Below are 22,534 nucleotides of genomic sequence, written 5' to 3' on the forward strand. Positions count from 1 at the left end.
CAGGTGCTCTCTTTAGAGACATGGCACTCGCCAAGTTAATGTACAGCTCCTCCAATGTGCACTAAGATGTTAAACACTCGTGGAGGTCAGGGACCTTAGCTAAACATGTAATTCCAAAGCCAGAGCTATGAACTTCAGCGTATGTTGATGGCTTTGAACCCTCACAATCCACATGCCCTGTATTAGTCAGGATTACTTTCTTTTGTAAATTCTAGTACTCTGTCTTATCTTTTAAGATATTTATCAAGAATAAAATGCCAAACATGTTTGTTGTACATCGAAACGCTTAATACTTTAGGTATAACAAAAGAAGCATTACATTAATGTAAAGACATCATCATTTTAGAGACCAGCCAATTTATCAAGTAATTAGAAAAATAGTCAACTAACTATCTGCAGCCCTACTTATGTGCTTGATCCTAAAGTTTTTATTCTCTTAAATTATGTTTGTAGATATGTGGATTTCCTTGCATATACAGTATGTGTGTATGTCAGAATGAGAGGGCGAGAGAGCGCATGACAGAGCTTGGGTTTGATTGTTTTTTTACCACTAGTGAATCCAGTTTGTCTGAGGGCTTTCAGTTTTATAAATAGTTATAGCAACCGAGTGTTTCCACTCGGGTCCCTAGAGAAGCCTCTTTCATAGAACTTGTCAAACAATGGCTTTTTACTGGCAAGCTGAGACAAAAACAAATAGGTGGAAAAAAATGATCCATCATTTTGACACTTCTCCATGACTCTGTCAATCCACCAGGGTCCATGTCGTATTCTATGTAAAGGCTGCAAGAGTGGCTTATTAAATGACTTTACCCTATGTGGAATTCCCATGTCCTAGCAAAGCGTAGGTGTTGATAAAGGTTGAGTATTGTTTGAGCTTTTTTTAAGGCTGCTAATTAACAAATTACCCCTTTCCCTCAACTGAGAGTGTTTCCTTACACTAAACAGACTTCAGCTTAATTCTGAGTCATGTTTCTGCCCAGCGGAGACAAATGTAGGTCCAATATTCTTGCTCTGTTTTTGTCCACCAACTTCAAAGGGAAATGTCTTGCTGCTAAATGCTTCATGTTGCTATGTTGACAGTACAGGTAGCATACAGTGGGTTTATCAGGGCGTATTTGCTGAAAACATCTGCCTGCTGCTGCTGGGAAACTGCATGATTATAGAGAGTAAATCAGCCAAAACAATGAGCTGAACGATGCTAACTGCAGTTAGGTGATAATTGTTTCGACACTATAGCAACATCTTTTTATATTGCACGTAAATTATCTGATGCATTGTTTATACAAAAATATTGATAAGAGCAGCATCTTTTATCAGTGTCTTTGTTCTAATTGGCCTTTTAAGACTTTGTTTTGTGAATTCACAGAAGTTAGAAGTGTTTGATCTAGAACAATGCAAAGACCGGAAATGGAAATTTGAAGAGGCATTAAAGGGGAATTCCACTGATTTTACACATCAAAGACTGTTTACAGGTGTTGAACAGTATAATTACTGCATATGTGGGAAAAAAAAGTAGTATAAAGCCTTTTGTGGTTTCAGTGGGAGTGGTGTGAAATCTGATATTGTCCTTTTAGTGATGTCACTTGAGTCAGTTTACAAAAATCTGGAAGTTAGAAAGAAGTGAGCTTACCAGACCTCTGTAGCCAGCTCCTCATCTCTTCATCGACTACATTAGCTGCTACTAGCCTATATTGTGGGAATTTGTCCAAATGAGGCCCTAAGGCCTGTCAAATCTGACTCCAATTTATTAATTCCTGCACCTTCTTTGATTGGACTTAAGTTTACCCAAAACACAAGGATCAATCTGAGACGAAGAGTTCAGTTAAGCAAAGTTTACTGAGTCCAGCTTAAAAGTTACAACACAATGTGGGTTCGCAAACAGAGTCTAAGTTTCCCCAGCGACAGACATGAAGTTGAAGCTCGGTCCACCACAGTCTCTGTCCGAGTGAGCTTCAATCTGAGCTTTCCCTGTGTTCTTATTCTCTCCTCACAGGGCGGTGTCTTGCTGCCTCTCGGCAGAGACGCTATCTTCACCTAACACGTGCTTGGGCTGAGGCCTCTGTCTGGTACAACTTCCTAACTGTCTTTCCTGTTTTTCTGCTTATCTGTCTCGTACACAATGCACTTTCTGTTCATCAGAGTTCCTCAATGACTGCACAAAGCCCTTTTTGCAACACAATGCAATTTTAACTGTCAGCAACTATAATTCTACACATAACACACCTGAATCTCTGACCAAACTGTCAATAGTGACTTGCATTGTGGTTGTTTGCATTGTGCAATTTAGGTGCCAGGTTTTGACAAGGAAGAAGAATGTGTGGAATAAAAAAAATGACATTGCTGGTCCTGTTGAATTGATTTTTTTTTTTTTAACTGTATAATAGTGAATTCATTAATTAATTTTTGTGGCAGACGAACTAGACCTGACATTTTACAATCTTATAATATTGGTATGGCTGACATGTTGGCTAACAGTTTCAAATTGTTTGGAGTCGTGTTTGTGTCCACCTGATGAGTGTAAGTTTAATATTCTTCCTTTAGCTCTGGTTAAGTCTCCACCATCTGTTTTTAGCTCATTAGCTCATTATGTTTGATGTTCTTCACCAACTAGTCGCTAACTTTATCCGTCTGCCATTTGGTGCTGGGCGAGTGGTGTACACTGACTTTATTGGACCTTTTTCACTGAAAACAGCTGCTGCTGAAAACATCCCTGAGGAGAGTGATGAGGCTGAATCAAACAGGCTGATCTCACATCTGCATCTCAGTAGAGCTGCAGATGTGTTTCTTTGGGTTCATCACTACATTTTACCTTGCATGTCATTTGATTCAAGGTTTATATTGTTTTAAGGAATATTAAAGCCAGTAGTTGTCTTTTAAGACAGCTCTTTCCTCTCTGACTCTCTATTTTTTTTTAGTAATACATTTTATTTATGTAGCACTTTAAAAGATCCGGTGCTTGGACCAGGTCACAGGGGCGAGGAGGGGAGCCAGTGGAGGATTTGAAGGACTGGAGGGATGTGATCTCTGGTGTGGGGGTGCGTGAGCAGACAGTTAGCTGAATTTTGGATGTATTGTAGTTTGTTGAGGGTTTTGGTGAATGTACCGTACAGGATGCTGTTGCAGTAGTCCAGTTTTGAGGTGATGAAGGCGTGGATGAGTGTTTCAGCGGCTGGGAAGGAGGGGTGAAGATGGCCAATGTTTTGGGAGATGGAAGAACGCAGTTTTGGGGTTTGATCAAAGATGACACCGATGGAGACGTATGAATGCAGGAACAGAACAGTGGAGCCATCACTGCAGAAGGAGAAATCATGGCAGGATTTGTTGAGGGATTTCAATCAGGAGAGACTTCGTTGTAGATATGCAAATATTTATTGTAGATAAGCATAATATGAAATGTACATATAATGTACAAAGTCTTTGGGGATTAGACTCCATCATTAAAATATTTAAAGGGGTAGAGAAACAGACATATTCCTGGGATAACTGGGATGTAGAGAGAGTCGACCGACGAAAAGCCCATTCCACTGATACCTATCTGCTTTATCTTTCAGAATTTATTAGGAAAGAGGTAGAAAAGGGGAACTTTTGTGGCATGGTGTTAATCGACCTCCAAAAGGCCTTTGATACGGTTCAGTATGATATCTTTTTGAACAAACTCAAAGCTCTGGGATTTTCTCGTACATCTTTTCAGTGGTTGAGATCTTACCTGGTTGGCAGAGAACAGGTGGTAGATGTGCAAGGGACCTTGTCCTCACCACTTAAATGAACTTGTGGAGTTCCACAGGGGAGTATTTTAGGTCCTCTGTTTTTTTGTTATAGGTCAATGATATGCCGTCAGCCATAGATAGTAATTTGCTTTTATTTGCAGATGACTCAGCTATTCTAGTCTCTCATAAAGAGAAATCAGAGGTGGAAAGGCTGCTTAGTTTCGAACTCCTTAACCTCAGTGCTTGGTTAACAAATAACAAGCTGTCTCTCCACCATGGCAAAACAGTTGATTCTTTTTGGGTCCAGAGAAAAACTGAAAAAGTTTATGGGGTTTAGGGTAGTCGTAGGTGATGTTGAAATTGCGGCCAAGGAAGCGGTCACTTACTTGGGCTGTATACTGGACAACAAACTATCAGGGGACTTTACGGCCCGAAGAATTATCTCAAAGGTAAGCCAAAGGACTAAGTTCCTGGCAAGAATATCCAGCCTCTTTAGGTAGTAACACCTTGAAAATCCTGGCCGATGGCTCTTGTTCAATGCCATCTTGACTATGCCCATACATCTTGGTACATGGGCACTACTAAAGGCCTCAAAGACAAGCTACAGATCTGTCAAAATAAACTGATCAGAGTAATCCTTAAACTCCATCTTAGAACTCATCTTCTTCCTGACCATTTCTCCAGTCTTAGGTGGCTCAGAGTGGAGCAGAGGGTTTCCCAACTTAAACTGTGTTTAGTTTATAAGATAAGAAATAACCTGGCACCCAAGTATTTATGTAATTACTTTTCTAAAATTAGTGATACGCACAGCTATTCCACCAGAGGGAGTTCCACACATTACAGGCCCTGCCATTTTAAGAGCTGTATGGGAAAGTGTTGAGCTCCTCCTACTTTCATTTTAAATCTTCAATAAAAACAATGGTTATCAAACAAAATCAAAAGGTCCTTGAAGTACTAGGAATATTGTACGGCTGTTTGTGTGTCTGCTTGTCTGTCTGGGAACTTAGCCCTTGTTATTTTTATGTATTTATTTAGTTATTTTTTTTGTTTCTATTGTGTTTTTATCTGTTTTACATTTTGATTATTAGTTGACCCCTTTCCCCTTTGTCCTCAATGTTTTAGTCCATGTGTTGTTATTCCCCTTTCATCTTAAGGACCACAATGGAAACAGGCCTTTGGCCTCTATTGTGTTTTTATTCTTTTGAACACCTCTTGTTGATTGTTGTTCAGTGCATAGTGTGTGGACAAAAAGCTGATATAATTCCTTAACTGTCAAAGCCAGAATCAATCGTTCTATATGTTACATTCCTGTCATGTTCACATCTTTAGCCACAAACACGTTCTCATGCCAGCAAGCGTCACATTCCATCATTGATCTCAATACGGTTCACTTAGTTTGGCCCTTCTTATCCTCTAAATGTTGCTGTGTTGGAAAACAAGATTGCACATCACAACAAATCTGCCAGGTTTCCTAGCAACCAAGAGGGCTATAAGCATGTAGATGTGTTGACAGACCTCTTCAACTCTCTTTAAATATCTGCTGTAGCCAGCCAAGAAGCTCCAGTAAGGCCCATCAGCAGATGAGTGAACCATGTCAGGTTGTCAGTTTCTATTTGTGATTTTGTACAGTATTCTGCCAGCGTGCGAATGCAAATCCTGCTGGGTTTGGCTCCAACACGATGGTTCTGCTGAACAGGATAGTTACAGTTCTCTCAGGTCTCTCCAACTGTGTCTGCAGAGCTCTGTGATTAGTGGCTGTCAGGCTTTATGATCATAGCGGAGACAGAGAAAAGTATATCATGTAAGCAGTGTTGATGATATTGTAATATAACGTAATATTCCCTTAATTATAGTGCTGAAAGATGGCCAGATACCATCTGGTACTGTAGAAAGGCAGTCATGCAGTCTCCCAGCTTCATATTTTTTCTGTTCTGTTTTGTCAGTGTTATGTGCATTGGTGTATGCATCAGAGGTGATGATGATGGTAGGAGGAAGAAGAAAATGAAGTTTTAAAAAGCAAGGTTGGTGCTTTAGAGCATTCTTTAGTGTAGCCTGTATTTGTTTACATTTTGCCAAATTGGCTTCATTAAAAGTATGCAGAATTAGCTCATAGCAGTTCCTGTTTTCAATGTGACCATGGATATACAGACAACTATCACTGTATTACCTTGATGCGTGTTTTTTTTTTTTTTTTTTTAACCCAAGGATTCTTAGGCAAGTTCTGGAGTAATAAGAAGTGTCTTTTGTTTTATTATTTCTAAGCAGATTTATGGATGTCTCTCCATCACCACACCCCTCTCAACTCCCCCTCACAGTTTGGAAACCTCTGCTTTAAGTAAACGGTTGAAATACTTCAGTAAAGTGAGCTATTTTTGAAAGGCCAACACAAGTAATTAACAGTCTCATGAAACACTTTGAGGTCTTTTTTTCACACTTGGAGCTCTTCAACCAAACCGTTGGCATTGTAGGAAGATGACACACTTAAACATGAACATGTCAGCGCAGCAACAGAAGGGACAGTACACTGTAATGAAGAAAAGACTAATATTAAAACAATCCCAAACAATCCATCTGATGGGATAGATTCTGGGGCTAAAACACATTGTTCTGGGGGTTGCTCTGAGTTGCGTGCTGCATCAAAGACTCAACAAAGAGAACACAAGATTTTGTGCAAACTATTTGCTAAATGAAAACACAATGACGAGGAAACATGCATTGTGTTTGCTGTAAAAAAGAAGAAAAAAATTATGAAAGAGCATCTGAATGCCATGCTTTGGTTTTTAAATGAACAAGAAGTTCTGTACACTGTCAAGCTTTTCTTTTATGCGTATTACCATAGATTGATCAGTAACTTTTCATCTGCTTGGCAATGTTCATAACTGTTTCCAATATAAAATCCAGTAATTACAGACAAGCGAGAAGGCCCTCAAATCATGGAGTACAAGAGGAAGTGGGTTGTTGAAAAGAGGGGATTCTCAGATAAAAGAGAAGGAGGATTTATAAGGAGATGAAAACAGAAGAAAGGAAGAGTTCTTGCTCTAGTTGTGTCTTTCTCTTTGTCACCAAGAGGCGCGGAACAATTTTGTCAACGTGAGAAGTCCCAACATGCTCAAACTAATAATTTTCCTTTCCACAACTGTAATTTAGTATGGGGTATCTATGCTGTGAAGATAAATCGGCTCTGGTTAAATGCTAGGTGATGGAGCGTTGTCACAATACAATAGTGCTACATCAGCAACTTGCGATCACTCTCCTTTCTGTGTCTTCCCAGTGCTAACCCTCTCAATGAGGACCGTAAGGACCCTGCACTACAGGCCCCGCTCTTAAAATGCAAAGGATTACGTCTTCAGTGCAGACAGTGGAGATCTCTGGAAGCCATTATCTGACGGGGAGGACCGATCTGTGCCGGGAAGTTGTTTAGAATTAAAAAGAGATCATTGATTTCCCCCGCACATCTGCCCCGTAGTTTTTAAAGCGCCTACAGAGGTTCTGTTCACCCCGAATCAACCTCCCTCTGCTCTCGTTTATTTAAATTGCTGTTTATGCTAGACCAGCTTTCCTTTTATTCCTAAAAGACATGATGTAATGCTTCCTGTGACAGGGAGCTACCCCGCTGACTTTCATGTCGAGGAGGTCTCCTCTCTCGCATGTAAATCAAGCCAACCTCAGAGAATCCTTGGTGAATATTTCCCCTCAAATGGTCTCTCAACTGTGGTTGTTTTGCTGACTCTGGCCACTGCGGCTTTCCCCCCTCTTCTAATTCCCCTCCAGAGGTTTCTTTTATTTTAGGTCTAGTTGTGTGCAGGCTCCCTCCAAACCAAATCCATCCAGTGTGTGAAGGCAGCCGGGATTCCCTCACACCATCCCTGTCCCTGTTTTCCTTCGTTCTGCTTCCCTCAGCTGAACGGAATTTCTAGTTGCCCGTGATGTTGCGGTTAGCGTCATATCTCAATAGCTCGCTGCGATCAGATGTTCACTCTCGCATTTAATCTATGGTTAGCGGAGTGGTGTCAAACAATTTGGACTTTGAGGATTTAATGTGATTGGTTGTGGGTGAAAGTAATATAATGTATTTATTAGTTAAAAGACTTTGGGTTGTTTTGAAATATAAATTGTCCCAGATTTGAAGACGTTACAGTTGTATTTGTCAGTTTCCCTGTAAATGTGTTCTTGTCTCGCTTTTTCTCATGTTCACAGAGGCCACCCTTAGGGTTAATGGGCTGGGCTTCTGTCCTACATACACTAGATTAGATGCATTGTCTTTACGAGATGTATGGTTGGTACAAGTGGAAGGGTGTGTACCCAGTAGGTGTGTGGGTGTGTCTGCTGGGAGCTGGATCAGCCTCCTGTGCAGAGGTCTGCCTGTGGGTAAATGTAAACAGAGCTGAAGTGCAGACAGACCAGCAGTGTCTCCTGCAGTCATGCTCCACCATGTTGGATGGTACTTGCTGCTGGGATGCCTGTTGCTGGATTTAGATGGATTGCACGTGCAGGGTCAAAGGCGCCGGGAAGGACAGGTACTGCCTGGTGTAACCATATACACATGCTGCAATTATCAATTTAAATGTTCCCTTTGCTTTTGTTCTACATTGACGAAAGGTAGGGTGTGTAATGCTCTGCAGACCACTGTGTTGGGCACAATGTGGCAATGCTTTTCATTTTACTGGGATGGGGATGTTGATCTTCTATCCGAACAGATGTTTGTGTGATTAACACACTATCACACTATCACACAGAATCACAGCTCTTAAAGATTTGTCTTTGATGTTTTAAAGTTCAAGGTTGCACCTGCTGTAGTTTTCCTGTGGGTGATGTCATGGCGAGAATTGTCCAGCTTAATAGCGTTATTCCTTTATATCAATTACATTCAAGTATTGTGTGCCGGATTCTTTCATTCCTTGTTACTCAGTAATTCCAGTAAAGTTAGTCTGCAGTATCAGAGCACATGTAGTGGAGAAAGACACAACTCCTATGATTTTGGTATTCAAAAACATACAGTAGAAAAAATGCCGTGTGGAGATGAGAAAGGCTGCATTGGAAGCCAGCTAGAGGTCACACTGCAATTTCATGGTTTGAAAATGTCAAGGTCTTTCTTTTGTCCCTGCAACATGTTTCATGATCTTATATCCCAGGACCACCACTGGTGATTTGGTGGGCGCTTTGATCCCATCCAACAGTGGCATTTTTAACATGGGTGGTCCCGCTGCAAATAAAATCCCCGACCATGACCGTGTTAATGCCACGCTCAACCTGCTGAGCTGCTGAGCAACACAGTCACAGTAGAAAGTCACACGCTCACTCGTGTGCACATGACAATTCTGATGTGTACACACACACACACACACACACACACACACACACATACACATACCTCAGCGCTCACTGGCTATTTGTTTCTTCACTGTGGCCCCTTCTGTTGCTGTTTTCCTTGTTTGTTTTAAGTTCCTTGGAAACATTTAATAATCATAAAAAAATTATTAGCAGTTCTTCACATTGTTCAGTTTTTTATTACACTTTCAAACTCCTATCCTTATTCTTGAAACATCAGACCACTGTCATCATGCTGTCTTCCAGGCCAAATTGCTTACTGCTGCTTGCAAGACCCAGCCAGTCTGCATACCTGTGTCTTGGTTAGATTTACGGACCTTGCCGTTTGATTAGCCCTTTTGTAGAAGTTAGTGTTAGTTGTCTCTCTGTGTGTGTGTGTGTGTGTGTGTGTGTGTGTGTGTGTGTGTGTGTGTGTGTGTGTGTGTGTGTGTGTGTGTGTGTGTGTGTGTGTGTGTGTGTGTGTGTGTGTGTGTGTGTGTGTGTGTGTGTGTTGATATCGCTCTAGCCTGCAGCGCTTGTGTCAGGCTGTGAGGCCGCCATAGACTTCACATTCTGTCAGCTATACATGCAGACAGACTCCTGAGGAGTGCTGATGGAAGGACACAGTGGTTTGTCATAACTATTAATCTAGTCCAGATGTGCCCTTGTCAACATCTGCCCTAATTCTAATGTACTGTGTTGTCTCACAAATATTGTTTGATAGTGGCAGATAAGTTGAGTCATTATATTCATGTTCTTGCAGCACTGGTAGACACTCATAAATACTTTTTTTTTAATGGAACTAATGTGATTGTCCTCATTCAGTAGGTCTTTTAAAAATATCTTTTGATTTAATTTTGATTTGATTGCAGTCTGAAGTGACCAGTGCTTCATTTAAATATGATTTTTAAGGAGAAAAACAAAGAGTTTGGCAAATTTGTATAACATGCAATGATGTAACTAAGACAGTAAAAACAAACATGTGACAGTGTGATTGATTAGGGAGTTTCAAGTCCCTGCAAGTTGGAGCATTGGCTATCCTGAAGGTTGGAAAAAGTCAGTGAAATGAGCAATACTTCTAGTGTGTTCGTTAACCCAGTCAATTTAGTATATTGTTTTTATAAATGGGATATATGTCGACAAATTCACCCAATTTCTTGTCCGATCATGCCAACTAGGCTTTAACAAATGATTTTCAGTCATTATAATTATTGGTTATTGTGTTTTTGATTATTTTTTCTGACTCAGCGTTAGGTCTGTAAACAAAAAATCTGAATTTCCCAAAGCCCAAGGTGATGTCTTCAAATTGCTTGTTTTGTCAGACAAACATTCCAATGTTAAATCTTAAATTTGAGATGCAACTTTAAGGCATATTTTCTTGATAATGTACTAAAACACATGTTCAAGTATCAAATTGTTGTCAACTGAACAATTAATTGACTGATCATTTCAGCGCTAATGAATCTACTTCCTCACAAAACTGGGAAAACCATGTGTTTACGGACCTGGCTTGTACACTGGGACATGGGGTCAATAGTTTGTTCAGGGAGCTTTCCTGCTTAAACATGACAAAAGTTGGAAACACACTATTGTCTAAATTATTGTATGCTGTAGCAAAGTTTTCACTTCATTGGAAATAAGGAACCTGAACAATAAAAAGATGAAAAGCAACCCCACACAAAAAAATGTCTGCATTATTTGGGCTATATAGTGTATTTTAAGAACACCCATTAAGGAGAGAACCGTTTTACATTTTAACTTGGGTTTCAGGGTTTGAACACTGATAAAGCACATACGCATGACCATGAAAGCTTTCAATTCAAGTAGGAAAATAAATCAAGAGTTCTCGTCTGACATGAGCATTATGGGAGCATTAAAATTGTTTTGTCTGTTAATCAGCCTGCAGCCATGCATACTGACACAGACTGATCCACTTGATACGCTGACTGTCATTCGTTCACCTATGGATCACACACTCACTTTGAGCCTCCAATCAGACTGTGTAGTTAGGATACCAAGGCCTGAACAACACACACATTAAATGGGCACAGTGTCTTTGCTTGCTTCAGCCTGCTACTGCAGAGCAGATTGTCAGAAAACGAGCGTAAATATTGTCTTGGCACATAATATAATGGTTTATAGAGTTACTCACTGAGATTATTAAAGTTTTATTTGACAAGATAACTACTCGGATGCATGCTATGCAGCGCCTGCTCGGTAGCCTGGCATAGCCAGACTAATTCCAAATGTGTATTAATCTGGAACCTCTCACTTAATGTTCAATTCCAAGAGGCATTATCAAGGAGTACCTTTGGAAGCAATTAAATAGATCTACAACCAATCACAGCAACAAAAGGTGATCTACAACCAATCACCGCAACGAAACAACATAGCTCTAAGTGACAAATGCAAGTTGGGTCTGTGCTCACACTTTTTTGTTAGGAAAGTGAAAATGGCAACTGGGTCACAAACTTTCTCAAATGACAGCTAAAAAGTACACTAAAATGTCTTTCTGAAAACATTTTAGTTGTTAAATAGGCTATACAGTAATATAGTCTTGATTCGTATTTGATCAGTTTCATGAGCCTGGTGCGTTGTGCTGGACGGAGAATTCGGGTTACGTTCTGTAACTGCGTTCAACCATGACTCTCCTCTGTCAGTCATCCATCTTCAATCTTCAACTAATTTGCGGAATTTTTATCCGATTAAAAATTATTTTAATGTGCGTTGTACAGTTTGGGAGTTATAAAGCCAAACACGTTTTTTTTCTGCTATAGTGCCACCTAGTGGCTGAATTTTTGTGTCCAAGGTCCTTGCAGGGATCGGACCAGTCCTAAAAATGGTACCCCCCCCCCACTCCCACCATATACGGTTTAGGCTTTAGCATCAGTTTTATCAACGGAATAATAATCTTTACGAAAATAATAGGGTTCCACAGCTCCGCTCCCTAGAAATTATAAGACGAATATAAACACCTAAAACAGTTAAATTACAAAATTATGTGGAGCCTTTAATTGTGCAGTTTGACGCCACTGTCACAAAGATACTGACTTTTGACGTTGGGTTTAATGTTGATGACAGCTCATGGTGTTGCCCCCATTCTCATTACACTAACGTATGGTTAAAATTCTGTCAGACCTCTGTCATTTGCAGTAAGTCATAGGTGTCATGTTGACATAACTGTTAACATACATAGTGTAGAGCGGATCAATTCTGAATGTGTTAGCTGAAATCTCAGTGGCTAACTATCCTCCCAGGTCCTTAAAATGTATTTAGACTTGAGTGGTAGGGGATTACAGCATAGTAACGGAGTCTAAGCACACTTCAGGGGCCTGTTTAGCTGCATAGGCAACCCCATACCTGACGTTTACCTCCTCAAATATGTAACTACACCCTGGGGCCATTCGTCAGCTTTAGCTGCTTGTGTTTTCTCCAACAAGGTTCTGATACCTTGAAGAAAGGTTTGATAATAAAGCTTCTGATACACTGGCTCTTTCACTTCCCAAAATGCCACTCAATAGCATCTTATATTAGACCTTCGCTAACAGTAAAATGCCCTCAGGTTTAAAAGTCCATGCTTCCAATTTGAAATGCAGGTTTTCTGTCTCAAGCTTAACTCAAGATAACCCTGTTGACATCATGAGGGTTTGATCTCTGGCTCCTCCTGTCCACTTTTACAAAACTGGACCCCAATTTCCTCCTTCTGGAAAGCTCCCTTCAGAGCGTTTATTTATTCTACAGCTTGTTTAGCTAACGTCTAATGCTCTGTTGGTATCAGTGAGTAAAATTCATTGTTGAACTTTAAGTAAATCAATTCTTCTACAAGAGGCATCCATATTGGGACTGTCAATACACCTTGACGCCGAGGCATAAATCCAGCCTTACTTTCAGAATCACCACACTGGGTTCCTACTTTTTTCCACTTGGCCCTGTCCAAGCCAGCCTACTTCCCATTGCACAGATGTGCTAGTAGGCCTGGCTAATGGGACTGAGCCTGCCAGCCTGCATTCACAGTTCATACTAGGAGTCAAAGCTATTTCAGTAAGGAGCTTTAATGTCATACTGTGATATTTAATCTTTCTTTGGACATTTGACAGCTATTGGCTCCTGACTGACTTGCCAACGTGTCATAGTACTCCAACTAAGTATGCCCTGGGCTGGTGTTCATAGGGATATCTAACAGACTGGAGGAGGGGGTGGAGATAAGCTGAAGGGACTGAAGGGCTGCCTGACTGTGGCCTGGGACAAGAAAGAAAGAAAGGGCCTTTGTTTTCAGTTGGGGCGCAGTGTTTGCTCTCTTGCCTATCTCAGCCCCTCGTTAAACCCAGCCAGCCCTCCACCAAGGCCTGGGTTTCACTGCCGGTACTGTACTTAAGACTGACTATTGTTCTAATGTTTCAGATTTGATAAGTGAAAGCCAGGTTCAATTGATAATTTCTGGGTAACGTTTGGGCACATTATTCCTTCTGATAACACAATTAGAGCATGGTCAATTGATTTTTGCCCTAACAAGTGCCTGTAACCAAATAGTAAACCTGAGATCCCCTCTATAATAACTGTACTAATTCATAAAATGTGTATGTTACCTTTGTATTTATCATGTTTCCAGCTCTCTGTGCTCGCCCAATGGCAACTTTTGTTTAGCTCTCAAAGATTGATTGTAGGGTCAGAATTTGGAGTGCCACAGATACAGAAACATTGTTGCTGACCAAATGTACTGTATACCCAGGGCCCAAAATTAGCACCATCTACTAGCCAAATGCTGGTAAAAATATGCAAGTGGCTGGTAGATGTTCTTTACTCACAAAACAAAAAACAATGGTAATCTATTGAGCGGCTGGTAAAATTTGAACATTCACTAGACTGTTGGCTGGTGGACAAATAAGTTTTGGACCCTGTGTATACTCTATCCATTAACAATTGTATTCATTTAGCAGGATTTATTCAGATGAGATGTTAGAAAACATTTATCACGCCATCATTGTACCGCCATCAGGACACACTTCCCCTTAGTTTACTATAAAGCCATGAACAGTCTGCACACCTCAACCCTAATAAAGCACATGTTGAATAAGGTTAGAGATGCACAGATACCGATGCTAGTACTTATAGTCATAAAATTACTCTGATACTACCGCACCCGATACCACCTCATAGCAACGTGACAATAACTTCTCCATCAAGCAGGTACAGGCGACGGAAGAGGAGCAATGCCAGCCCTTTGGAGATTTTGGGCTGTAAAAAAATAACAAGGCTCTTGCCCAATGCATGATTGCACTTGACGACCAGCCATTGTCAATAATAATAATAATAATAATAATGGGTTTTGACATCTTCTCAGTGTACTGGAGCGGAGTGATTCCCAGCCGTCACCACATCACAGAAACAGTGTTTCCAAAGCTGCTTGGTGAAAAAGCACATCAGCGGCTGTTGCCCGTAAACTTCACCACTGATATTTGGAGTAGCGGTGTTAGCTCAATGTCTCATCAGCTTAACAGGCATAAATATGAAGAAAGCAATATTTCAATCTGCTCTGTCTGGATGCGGTTTCCACATAGCGCTGTTTTAACAACCACAATGCTACTCTGTAAATTCTTTTTTTCCACAAACTGGCCAAAACGAAAGCTCTCGGTGTGTAGTCGAACTGTTTTAACTGTTATAGTTAGTCACAAGTCTTTAAATTTGGACAAAATCTTGTGAACTTAGCTGCTGGCGTAAACAAACCATCCTCTCCGCTGGAGCGGTAAATCAACATGGGTACTTAATATGCACGTGAATGACGTCATAGGACTTTGCGTTCTTCATTCTTTCTAAACTTCACTCAGTATTTTGACATTAGGAATTATATGATTTATTTTATTGACACTAGCCCGGGGAAATGTCCAGGCCCAGGCACTGAGCTTTGAATAGAAAAAGGGCATGGTACTTTGAAAATACTGCTTTGTTCTAATTGACAACAATATCAGAGCAGGCCAAAACCATCTGTGTGTCTGAAAACACCCTCGGACCCCAGAGGGATTATTAAGTACTCGTATCGGTACTAGGTATCGGCAAGTACCCAAATGTAAGTACTTGTACTTGATCTTAAAAAAAGTGGTATCTGTGCATCCCTGAATAAGGTAGTGTGGGAAGTTTGGCAGCATTAAAAATATTGTACCAGTTCAGAAGGAACTAACGGTATTTGAGCAAAATCGGCAAACTTGTTTATTCTGTTGTCATTTTCAGCCGTAACTGTAATGTTTAAAGATATATAGTTAAACACGGAGGTCCGACCTATCTGACGTTTCTGCTGTGCTTATTTTCTGTATCTTGTTGTTTTGCTCACGCCTTCCATAAACCAATTCTAGTGTTACGAACAGCAACATCTCACCGCCGGTCATACTAACTGCCAGTTTGGGTGGTGTCATTTTCTTTAGTCTGTGTTGAACAGGTCAAAAGTCCTTATACCTAATGTTACTGAAAGTGTTGACATGAAAGCATCAAACATGCATTTTAGTTAAATGAGATGAGAATATATCCAGTTGGGATGCAGGAGTTTTCTACCCGGAAGTTATTGTAAACAAACATTGTGATTGGGTTTACGAGAAGAGAAAAAGTCGGAAATTAAAAAGGTGGAAATGACTGTGTTATAATAAAGATTTTCAGTGTATACAAGATATAAACAAAATACAAACCGTCAAAGCTAATCCCGAACATCTACATCCCAACCACCTACCTACCAGACTAACACCTCAACTCTGCTCTACTCTGAGAAAAAGAAAATCTGTAATCACACTCCTTCCCTCTCCTCCTCCTGCTCTCCATATGCCTCTCGGCTTCTCCTCAGTGCTCTCCATTTCAGCCCATTAGGGCCATCAAACAAAATGTACTGCCCTTTGGTCCCTTCCCCTGAAAGGCCTCTCTCACTGCACCACTGTTTCCCGAGGCCGTGTGGGTGTGTGGGTGTGTGGGTGAGAGAGTGTGGGTGAGAGAGTGTGTGATGACAAACAAGGGAAATGCTTGGGTCATAGTGTTTTGCATGTTGTCGATTTTGTGGTGTTTTTTTCTCTGTCACCTCTGGATACCACATAACTTTAAATTGCTGTTTGTTTTGGGAGATTATTCATGCGAGTCGATAATAAGGTCACATTGTGACAGCTGATGTTCTTAACCAAACTGATTTACAGTGAGAACAATACAATTGTTTTATTATAAGCCAGTTTTCTTCCTATGACAAAACCTCGGAAGTGACTCAGCTGTCTTGCTGTGAAGATGAGGTGACAGGAGGGAGTGGAAGTAGTTCAAATTGGACTAAAACTAGAATTGTGAATGAGTCCATGATGGAGAGTTTGTTATAGGAGCAAACCTGCAGGATATATATGGGCCTTATATACAGAGTTAAGTTGAACCACACCAAGGCTTTTGATATGTGGACCTGAGGCACTGTATTGCTCTAAGTCTTAAGGAGGAGGTCTTCCAGTAAGGAGCTTGTAAAAACGTTAAGATCACTTGTTTGGAGATTAATGTTAAACTTGTTGAACATCCATCTAGATAAGCAGAGATGCATGCTCTAACCTGAGTACCAGTACAAGGATAACAGAGGTACATAATGTCAGGTATTTCAGTGGTATTTGATTGTTAGAAAATGTGTTTTATAGTTTAGTAGAAGAGAGCTTTATTGTCAATGTCTACAATAAAACAGCAACGGTATCCCAACCACATTGTAACATAATGAAAAATGTAGATGTGATCCCTGTGCTACGATAATGAAGGTTGAAGATCAAACGGATGCTCCAGCACTGTGGAGAGCTTCAATGCTAAAAAATAAACATATTGTGTGGTTTGGCTCCAACAGGCAACTCGGTGACAACCACGGAAATGTTAACCAAAGTCAAGTGTTTTGAAAAGTATTGTGATCCAAATCAGTAATGATGTGCAGATCAAGGATTACTGTCTTGAAAAGATGAGAAACTAATCGACTTGAAGGCAGACAAAATTATGCCAGATGTCCGTGAAGCGTTGACAGTTCAAAAAGTGAAGAAAGTCTGCAGCAATGTTTTTTTTTTCTGAGGGTTGTACGTAGGAGACAAGTTTAGGTCTTTTAAGTAGGAATAGCATTGCTTACATAAATTATTTTCAGTCCTCCATCTTGTGTGCAGGCATGAGATGTTTAAAGTTTACTATTTCTGTATTCTGAATAGCGATTTGTTGTATTGTGGATCACAGATTATTTCTTTTACTATTACTAAATTTCCTGGAGGGTGAATGGGTCCCCCAGATTATTTGTGCTTCACTCATTATTCCAAAAATGATCAACCAGAAATCTGCTGTTGAAATATCTGAAAGACTGTTCTCGAATCAGTCCTAATACTTGTTTTGTTTCAGAATCTGTTTCTGCGGCGAGGGAGTTCTCGAGGGGACGGGACGGTGCCTTCAGGATCCAATCGGAAAGGTTCAGTAGGTCGTGGGGATGTCTTTGTAGTGGACGAGGACACAGACTTGTTGGATCCGACCTTCCACATTGGTGGACAAGTCAACCCTCAGTGGAAACCTTCCAGAAATGTACTTAAGGGAAGCCAAAAAGGAAAGCCTGAACTGCCCTCTAAACAGGAGGAGAACATTACCACAGACAAGAAGGCTGACTCCGGTGGGAGGACGACACCGCTTTCCCCCGGAAAACCATTCGGTGACATCATTGACCTGGATGTCGGAGGTGCCCCCAAAAAGCCCTCAGTGGGATTTCCTGTACCTAAGATCCCATCAGATCCCAGAACGTCCACAGACTCTGGGACATCTGCAAAGGCGGTAGTCGAGGAGGGGAGACCCATCACCAATGGTAAACAACCAGACAATGCCATTGTTACCATTGTATCCAAAGAAGAAAACCTGGTCCTGGGCTCAGATGGCAAAATGTACCGGCTCCAGAGAGGACCAATGGGCCGAATGGGTCCCTCAGGGCAAGAAGTGAGTGTGCCAATGATCTTCTTGTTGCTTTATGCCATTGTTTTAATGCTACCATATGTATCCAAGTGTAATCAGTGCATTTTTTTCCCCCAAGCGACAGTAGAGAAAGTAAGAAGTCCTCTTTAAGTTGCCCTGCCTGATGTAAACTAGGGGTGGGAATCACCAGAGGCCTCACGATACGATATCATCACGATACTTGGGTCATGATACGATATTATTGCGATTTTAAACATATTGCAGTACTCTGCGATATATTGCAATGTACTACCTTTTTTCCAACTTCAGATTTTTCCCAATTTCAAATGATGTCCCCAAAGGAAAATGTTGTCAACATCTGTTTTATCAAAAAAGATACATTTCTCTGTTTGTTCATCTCACTTCAATTTTATTGCTGCAAAATGGGATTGTCAAGCAGACAGACACATATATCATAAAAGATCAATACTTGCCGTCTGTGTATCGATACAGTATTGCCACCAAAAATATCGCGATACTATACTGTATGGATTTTTTTTTTCCCCCCACCCCTAATGTAAACTGCTCAAGAGGAAATTATTGTTTATGTAGTTTATATTATTGAAGTTGTTTGGAGATTGTTTGCCAAGGCTTGTTTCCCACTGATTTAACAGGACATTTGATGTATCATATCAAAACTGACTGTTGTCGGATGAGATAAAAAAGTTAGGACAAGCGCTGTGAATGAAGAAAGTGTGACGTCGGTTTATGCTTTACAGCTTACAAGAGCTGTTCTCCATCAGCTGCCATCTGACTCTGATCAGGGAAGGTTACACTGCTCAAACATATGTTGATCACATGTCTTTGATGCTGCCATCTGAGCACTAAGGGAACCGCACAGTTAAGGAGTCATAGAGTTACTCAATGTGACAATCTTTCCTTCTGGCTGCCAAGTTATCTGATTGGTGCTAAGGGGTAAAGTCATTTTATACTGTCCAACCGGATAGTTTACCTGGTGCAAGAGGTGGGTCATCACTGGGACTGCAGGGCAGACAGAACCAGAACCAGACTGCACATCTGGTCACGTCTGGGCCGGTCTCTGGAGTCACGCTGCCATAAAATCCACAGGATCAGCACGATTACTGTGATTGAAGACGGCTGTAGGGAACATGAAGGAAGACTACAGTCCAGTTTCCCTTCTCATGTGCTGCATTTCAGATCTTGCTTGCTTTTTGTAGTATTTATTCGACTTTACAAGTATGGTGTTAAACTTAATATTTTAGTAAAAAGCATGTGTTTTTAGGGCGGTACAAAAGAATGTTACTATGGCAAAGCCACAGAAAACCATCTCTTCTCTGATTGGTTGGCAAGTGCATTAAATGGTATTGGTGACTGGCTGTTGCTCAAGTGCAGTAGTAGATGTAGAACATAATTGACTCAGTGTCATGTTTTCTTAGTCTCGCATTACCAGACCTACATCCACAGCGCTGCGGAGGAGGGTCTGGCTAGTCCACACAGCATTCCGCGATGGGAGAAAAACATGCTCTGGTTTATTGGCATTTCTTTAAACCAATCACAGTTGTCTTGGGCGGCGCTAGGCGCCTGTCAGAGCAACGGTGCCGCTGCAAAATAGCCTCGGGAAGGAACTTGTTTTGGTGCAACATGTGTACGTTCAAAGGTTGTTTTAGTTGTGCAACAGAAAACTCAGATTGGACAGATAGTCTAGCTATGTGTCAGGATTTACCCTGCAGAGATCTGAGGAGCAGTTAACCATAGTCCTCACAAATCCACCGGAGGTTAAAAATGCCAACACAAAGAAAGCGGAAGGTGACGGACATCCGGTCGAAAATGATGGTCATCCGGCAGAATTTCCGGCTGCACCTGAACAATCCCGGAAATGAAACGTCGTCGATATAGACTAGGCATGGGCCGGTATGAGATTCTGACGGTATGATAACCTTCAGCAAAAATATCACGGTTTCCTGGTATTGCAATTACAGCTTTTTTTTTCTCCATTGAACACAATGTATTTTTATTTTTTGGGGGTCTCTGCCTTAATTTGATAGGAAAGCTGAGTTAGGAAAGGGGTGAGAGAGAGGGGGAAGACATGCAGGAAAACCATCACAGGTCACATTGGAACCCTGGACCTTCTGCGTCGAAGAATAAACCTCTGCATATGTGTGCCTGCTCTACCAACTGAGCTAACCAGGCACCCAAACACAATGTACTTTATTTTGAAACACACTGCACACTGGCAGGGAGACGGATTTTTAAACTGCACTTTCTGTCCTTGAAGACAAAAAAAACAAAACAACTCCTACCTTAGGAACAGTGTGACGGGAAATTTTTGTTTTAAAAGTAGTTTTAAAACCGTGACTTTTTACCTTGAAACCGATAACTGGCCCATGCCTAATATAGACTATGGTTTTCTAAGCCTCTGCTTTGTCCGTTATATTTTAATATTGCTAATTTATTTTTATTTATTACTTCCAATACAAGCACAAATATGTAAATGTTGTTGACTTTAACGTTTTGTGGCGAATTCAATCGATGGGTAACCCAGTGCTGTTATCCGTGGTCAAAACAATCCTACTAAAACTAACTTTTTGAGTGTTAACGATACCGTATGCATTAGCTTGGTGGCTGGCATGTGCAACTTGTCATAGTAGCACATTGTAGTAAGACATTGACAGTTTTAAAAAAAAGCACGTACTCTATACATTAAACTAATACTGATAACCAAATACCGTACTGAGTACTCATGCCCATCCCTAGTAAAGATGTAGTGACATTTATTATTGGATTTATAACAAATTTCAGATCCCACAGGAAGTTGCACTTAAAAGGACACAGTACATCAATGATCCACACAATACCAAGCAGCTTAAACTAATAATTACTGTATATCTCAATACTTTTAAGCCATAACATCTTAGTTTTTTATAGACATTTAAGGTGTTGTGAGTCTGACCTAAAAATGAGTCTTTTGCTTTTCAACAGGCAGTCAAATGGGCCACAAACTGTGAGGTTTGACAAGGATCTGGTGCTTTGCTTGTCAGTTTTACAGTTTGAGCAATGGTTTACTTGTGGTTTTGTGTTCTACTTCAGTTTGTATACATTTTGTATTTTGAAGGGTTGTTTTTCCTCTATTGTTTTGATCCTGTTTTATTAAGAGTTGTTACTTGTTTGGCAGGGCTGTCCTGGTGAGGCTGGCCCGCCTGGGTTTAAAGGTGATAAGGTAAGAGAAGCTTGTTTAGGACATAACCTATGATGATGTGGTACTGTAAGTTAGTCCACTTGACTCCTTTTTCAGGATTTAAGTACACCTCTGTTCTGCGCACCTCTAAAATGGCATCTAAGGCTATATCTTGTTTTAAAGCTCAGCTTCCCTTTCAACATTATGATAACTACTGCTATAAAAAAACGCCTGTCCCTTCCCCCATTAAGCCTGTGTAGATTATTTATGCCTGACACCAATTATTGCATCAAACTTCTGCGATGCTAAAAAACAAGGCTGTGCTATGATACTAAGTATTCAATATAAATTGATTTGTCTTGCATAAACATACCACTTCCTTTACATCTCTCATAGGGTAAACTTGGCCCTGAAGGGCGTTCAGGAAAAACAGGGGAGCCAGGAGCTCCTGGACCGCCGGGTTTACCAACCCTCTACCTGTGGAAGAACACAGCAGAGGAATGGGCTGCCTTTCAGGTAAGCTGGTGACCACAACGTACTCCTTTTGTTCAGTGCAGTATTTACAGCAAGTTGTTTTTCTCTTATCTTAATTTCTCTCACCGTATGGAGTCAGTCCTCTTTCATAACTTGAGCTTAAAAAAATAATGTTAAACGCCTACTTATTTATGGTTAGGATGACCACTAGACATTGTTACAATAGACATAAAATGTTTCTAGACAGACCGTCTGGTCCACCCCCTTGCAAACTGCCATCTACTTCTAAACTTAACCCTAAGTTCTGAAGAAAGAGACTCTCTAAGGGGACTTCCCACTGGCAGCTTATGCTCAGCGTGACCCTTGTGCTTTCAGTAAGGTATGTTGGCTAAAATGTGGACCAAAGCTCCTGTCCTAAACATAATGGCTCTTTCATCTGTACTTCCTATAATACTTTACAATCCAACAATAAAGATAACATCTGAACATGTACACCCATAAATATTAGTCATAAACATAGCTACTAAGGCTGTCGCTCTTTGGATTTTTTTTTTATTGAAAATCGTTCGAAATGAGCTTTCAGTTTCAACTATCGAAATCAAAAACAGGATCAGCGATTCCCCCAGTATTTTTTCCTCTTCTTCCCTGCCTACTTGGGCACATTCAAAGAAATACACAGCAACAACAGACACAACGTAGCTCACTGGCTGACAGCATACATTCAATTGCACCTTAACACTGAAAAGCTCAAACTCTTGTTTACAAAGTACCCTTCTGCCAGGCTCTTATTGTGACATTGCTGTCCTTGGAAAAAAAAATATTTAAAATGAAAATGTAATCAAATTGTGACCTTAAAATCAGCTAAACCTAAAAATGTGAGAATAGTCCATGCAGAGACAGGTTTAACCTAGCTTAACACAAAGACTGGATACAGAAAGGCTGGTAGCCTGGC

The 22,534-nt window shown here is 40.7% G+C and overlaps 1 protein-coding gene across 2 annotated transcripts in view; it reads left to right on the forward strand.

The window, feature by feature from the left end:
* LOC114570760 (collagen alpha-1(I) chain) overlaps positions 1-22,534 on the forward strand; it is a 143,812-nt gene that overhangs the window by 47,002 nt on the left and 74,276 nt on the right. For both annotated transcript variants that reach the window (XM_028601288.1, XM_028601289.1), the window contains 3 exons: positions 17,379-17,957; positions 21,106-21,150; positions 21,505-21,624. In XM_028601288.1, the coding sequence (XP_028457089.1) occupies positions 17,379-17,957; positions 21,106-21,150; positions 21,505-21,624 (744 nt within the window). The remainder of the gene's footprint in view (positions 1-17,378; positions 17,958-21,105; positions 21,151-21,504; positions 21,625-22,534) is intronic.

This window comes from Perca flavescens, chromosome 16 (genome assembly GCF_004354835.1).
Source record: "Perca flavescens isolate YP-PL-M2 chromosome 16, PFLA_1.0, whole genome shotgun sequence".
Taxonomy (NCBI): domain Eukaryota; kingdom Metazoa; phylum Chordata; class Actinopteri; order Perciformes; family Percidae; genus Perca; species Perca flavescens.